At 44.0% G+C, this 4,510-nt stretch overlaps 1 protein-coding gene across 6 annotated transcripts in view; it reads right to left on the bottom strand.

Annotated features, from left to right (window-relative positions):
- The window catches only part of LOC124862445 (sterile alpha motif domain-containing protein 14-like), a 14,600-nt gene continuing 10,090 nt past the window's right edge, over positions 1 to 4,510 (bottom strand). For all 6 annotated transcript variants that reach the window (XM_047356350.1, XM_047356351.1, XM_047356347.1 and 3 more), the window contains 7 exons: positions 4,316 to 4,502; positions 3,698 to 3,797; positions 3,524 to 3,592; positions 3,275 to 3,431; positions 1,219 to 1,338; positions 473 to 628; positions 1 to 396 (listed from right to left, as the gene is read on the bottom strand). In XM_047356350.1, the coding sequence (XP_047212306.1) occupies positions 241 to 396; positions 473 to 628; positions 1,219 to 1,338; positions 3,275 to 3,431; positions 3,524 to 3,592; positions 3,698 to 3,797; positions 4,316 to 4,502 (945 nt within the window). In that variant the 3' untranslated portion in view covers positions 1 to 240. The remainder of the gene's footprint in view (positions 397 to 472; positions 629 to 1,218; positions 1,339 to 3,274; positions 3,432 to 3,523; positions 3,593 to 3,697; positions 3,798 to 4,315; positions 4,503 to 4,510) is intronic.

Here is a 4,510-nt window from a genome sequence, read left to right on the forward strand (position 1 = left end):
AATGTTTCAAAGGTTTAATAATTTTCAATGTTTCTCCAGAACTTTCCCTCAGTCTCATTTCCTCAAACCAGCCTCCAGGTCAGGAAATCTGCAGCCAGGAATTACAGGTTTTCCAAGAAGCACAGATAGTTCACTGGGTTGACGTCTCACTCTGACCGAAATCGGTGCTCCAAACTGTGTCTCTTCTCTGTCCTCCTGCTTGCCAGTGTTCTGCCCTCTGCCTCCCCCTAGTGGTGGTTCTCAGTTCCTGCGCTGCTCCTGGTCTTTCCTGCGCTGTTTTTCCTTCTGTTTCTCCAGTTTGTCCAGAGCTTTTCTCTCCTTCTCCACTGCAGTTTGGACGTCTTTGATGCGACGTTTCAAAGCACTGCGATCAGATGAACTGAGCACGCCCAGACCCTGCGAAGGACAGACACAGCAGAGGGTTAGAGTTCCTCTGGAAGAGCAGTCTCATCATCATCATCAGCATGGTCACCTTTAGCTTGGTGCCGTCCATCTGCAGCAGCTGCTCTCCATCAATGTTTCTGGCACTGAATTCTGGGATGTACTGGTCCATATGAAGTCCTTGGAGCCACTGACAAACCTCTTGGGTCGTCCAGGAGGAGACGGAGGAGGTGGGCTCGTCACAGGGCTGGAGGGAGGGAGAAAGGAGGAGTAGATGAATCTCACGGAAACATACTGAGAGATTCACTACCAGTCAAAAGTTTTAGAGCCACTTTCTCATTTAATGGTTTTCTTTATGTTTATGATTATTTCCATTGTACGTAGATTCTGACTAAAGGCGTCAAAACAGTGAATGAACACATGGGATTATGTAGCCAACGATAAATTGTAAAATAACCTTAAATATGTTTTATATTTTAGATTCCTTAAAGTAGCCGCCCTTTGCTGTGATGACTGAAATATTAACCTTTGACCTTCTTTCAATGAACTTCTGGGAAGTTCTTTCAAGACTCTTTGGTAAACCATCTCAGGTGACCACCTCATGAAGATCATGGAGAGAACGCTAAGAGAGCAAAGCAGTAATCAGGGCAAAGGGAGGCTGAATCTAAAATATAAAAATGTTTAGTTATTTTACACGTTTTGTTTACTACATAATTCCATGTTTGTTCATTCATAGTTTTGTTGCCTTTGGTGAGAATCTACAACGTAAATAGTCATGAGAATAAAGAGACCCATTAGGTGAGAACCTTCTGGCTGGTAGTGTGTATTGGCTTTTACCTCATCGGAGGACTGGGACAGGGTGTGGTACGGATGGGAGGATCTGGAGGTGGACTCTGCAGGAGGAGAGGTGGAGGAGGAGGTGTGAGGAGGAGAAAACTCCTCGCTGAGAGCCGACTCCTGTATGAGGAGGAGCAGAAACAACGAACTGATGAAAAAACGTCTCTCATTGTTTAGATTATTTATTGCAGTTCATTTAAAAACCAAGTTTATCTGGATAAAAACAATTTTCTTATCTGTTGTAACATTTTTTAAACATTTAGCAGTGATTACTCAGCAATTTGTTTTATCTAGTTGATGGTTTTGGGTTCTAATTTTACTGTAACTGTATAAAACAGAGCAGCAAACATTAAATCCTGCCGACATGAAGAGAATGTATCTTATTCTTCCGGACAAAGATTGCCTTTTAAAAGAGCATCTCACTGCAGGAAAATCAAAATATTACCTTTTACTTTTCAAAAAAAATCCTTTTTAATTACGCAGTAAGGAAGATTTGAGGACTGACAACCACCTCAGGTGAGAATCCACCTGCAGGTTTCAGAACTGAGTCTTTTATCTGTCACAGGAAACCTTCAGCAGCTCACTGATGAGTTTGAATCCTTCCTGGATCCCAGCAGAGCAGACAGACTCCAGCATCAGCCTCAGAATGAGACATCGCTGCTGCAGGTCTCTGCTGCAGCTCAAATGGGGCTTTAATGATGGAGGAGATGAGTCAGAAACCAGAGCTTCCTTCAGACTGAAACCAGCACATATCTCACCGACCACAAAGCAGACCACAGCTGACAGGTCATGTGACCCTGTCAGCTAGACAGAACCGATCCATGTGCTGCAATCGGATTCACTGTTCATTCAGATAACAGCATCAAATTGTAATTTGTGAATCATTCAGGGAAAAACAGATTATCAGGACCAAGCCAGGACGGGGACAGGAGGTTCTGACAAAAAAAACGAGAAACACAGGAAGTCTAAGTGAGACTAGGATCACTGACTGAGGACAGGTGTGCAGAATGGACGTGGGAGAACAGGTGAGAAACAGGATGGTAGGACAGGAAGTCTGCTGAAATCCAGAACATTTTGATATTCAGGAAACAGCTAGACTGAGATCCAAGCTGAACTCCAGCAGTTTGACCACAAACAGATCATATCTGGTTGTGTCTTCTTCTTCTGCTCTGCGTTTATTGTCCCTTTATCTCCAATGGAACAAACATGTTCAACTAAAACTGAAGCTTCTACTGTTTGTGTTGCCTCCATTCTAGCTCCACCTGTCCAGGTAATCTTCTCCATGCTCTGCCCCACCTGGAACTCTCTCAACTTCTGCTCTAATCCTTCTCTCTCAGATGTTGTGGAGATATCAGGAGGACATGATCACAACACTGAACGCATAAAGGCCGAATACATTTTCCAAGTATTATTAATGTTTTCTACCTGTTTGGTTTAATTTCAACCAGAAAAACTGCCAGATCTCTTCTGGTCTCTGAACTTTCTTTGACGACTACTTCACCTTTAAAGAATTTTTTTGAAATTGAGATTCATTTAAAGAACATTTTCCTGTTCTGTCTGTAGTTCTGTTGCCTTTAATTCCCACATGCACTGGTACCCAACAGAACAGCACGTTTATTCCAGTTGTTCCACATCTACAGGATCTCAGATTCCAGTTACTTCATCTCTTATTTTATATAAAGCAGAACTTCCTACCATCCTTCATCATTCCACCTGTGCCTGTCCCACTGATTCCTGTCAGAAAGTCTGCAGGGAAAAATGTTGCAGCTGGATCTGAAACTGGGCCTGGTTTTCAGGGGCACACGGTGCATTCAAGTACACCTTGTAAACTGTAAAAACTCTTTTTAAGTAACTACTTCTTGTCATTCATTCTTCACTCACACAGACATCACATATCAAAGTTTAACTGATGACTTGTTCAGGTTGTGATGCATCTGCTCTTGGTGATACCTGGTCTAGATCTTTCTGTTGGATCAGTTTTAACCTGCAGTCTGCCTCATTCAGGTCCTTCTCCTAAATCTCAGGATTCGTACTTTAGGCCTAAATAATAAAGTACCTGTGAGTGGGACTTCCTGGGCCTCTGGGAGCCCAGCGGGGGGATTTTGGGGGAACATGGAGGAGTCCCAGAGGAGGAGAAGGACCCCCGACCTTCAGTGAACCAGGAAAAAGAGACGAAGGATCCAGAGGACCGAGACGGACTCTCAGACGGCTCTCTGGGGACAACATGAGGATAGGAGACATGTCCAGCACCAGTTTATTGACTGGTTCTGGAGCAAACAGATAGCTGTGTTGGTGATGGACCCACCTGCTGCCCACAGAGAGCCTGTTGGATTTATCTTTCCTCACTCTGATGTAGGAACGTCTGAGCGTCACCCTGAGCAGAAAGGACACATCACTGACTGAGCCGAGGACAGTTGGACAGAAATATAGCTTTTTTATTTAAACTGTGCAGGACACTAAGAGAATGCAGATTATTCACCCTAAGTCCAGGAAACGTCTCTTTGTCTTCTTATCAAAGACAACGGTGGGACTGCCGGGATCAGCTGGGCTCGTGTCTCGACTCGTATCAGAAACCAGCACTGAAACACACAAGCTAGGAAATGAACTCAAGGAACAGACCACACAAGCAGGAACAGGAAACAGCACAAGACAACGCTGGGAGTTTCAGAGTGTTTCCGGATGTAAAAATCTGGAACATGTGCTGAATCACTGTATTCACAGGTGTGTCTCCAGGTGTTATCCAGGTGTGTTTATAGTTCTCAAAATCAGGAATATGCATTTACATTATTTACTGATGTTTTTCTATAGCAGTTTGAATTGTTTTGCATCTTTTTTCTAGGTGTGTTTATTGCTTCTATTGTTGGGAATATGTTAAATGTTAAATGACTGTACTTACAGGTGTGTTTCCAGGTGGGTATCCAGGTGTGTTTATTGCTAAACGACTCTATTTACAGGTGTGTAACCAGTGGTGTATTCAGGTGTATGTCCAGGTGCATTAAAGGTGTATTTTTAGGTCCTATAATCTATATCTATATTATATGTGCTAAATGAGTCTATAGACAGGTGTGAAACCAGGTGTGTGTCCAGGTATGTGTACCTTCACTGTCGGGCCTCCGGTTCCTCCTCGTGTAGACAGGTGAGCAGTCGGAGGAGGGGCAGGATTTTGATGGTGAGCTGCTCGGCGTCACCAGAGCCTCCTGAGACGTGGCATTAGTCAGCTGATGGTACCTTCCCCGTGGTGGAGTGACCAATGAGGCGCCCTCATCCTCTGGAGAACGACGCCCCTGAGACA

This window comes from Girardinichthys multiradiatus, chromosome X (assembly GCF_021462225.1).
Source record: "Girardinichthys multiradiatus isolate DD_20200921_A chromosome X, DD_fGirMul_XY1, whole genome shotgun sequence".
In the NCBI taxonomy this organism is placed as follows: domain Eukaryota; kingdom Metazoa; phylum Chordata; class Actinopteri; order Cyprinodontiformes; family Goodeidae; genus Girardinichthys; species Girardinichthys multiradiatus.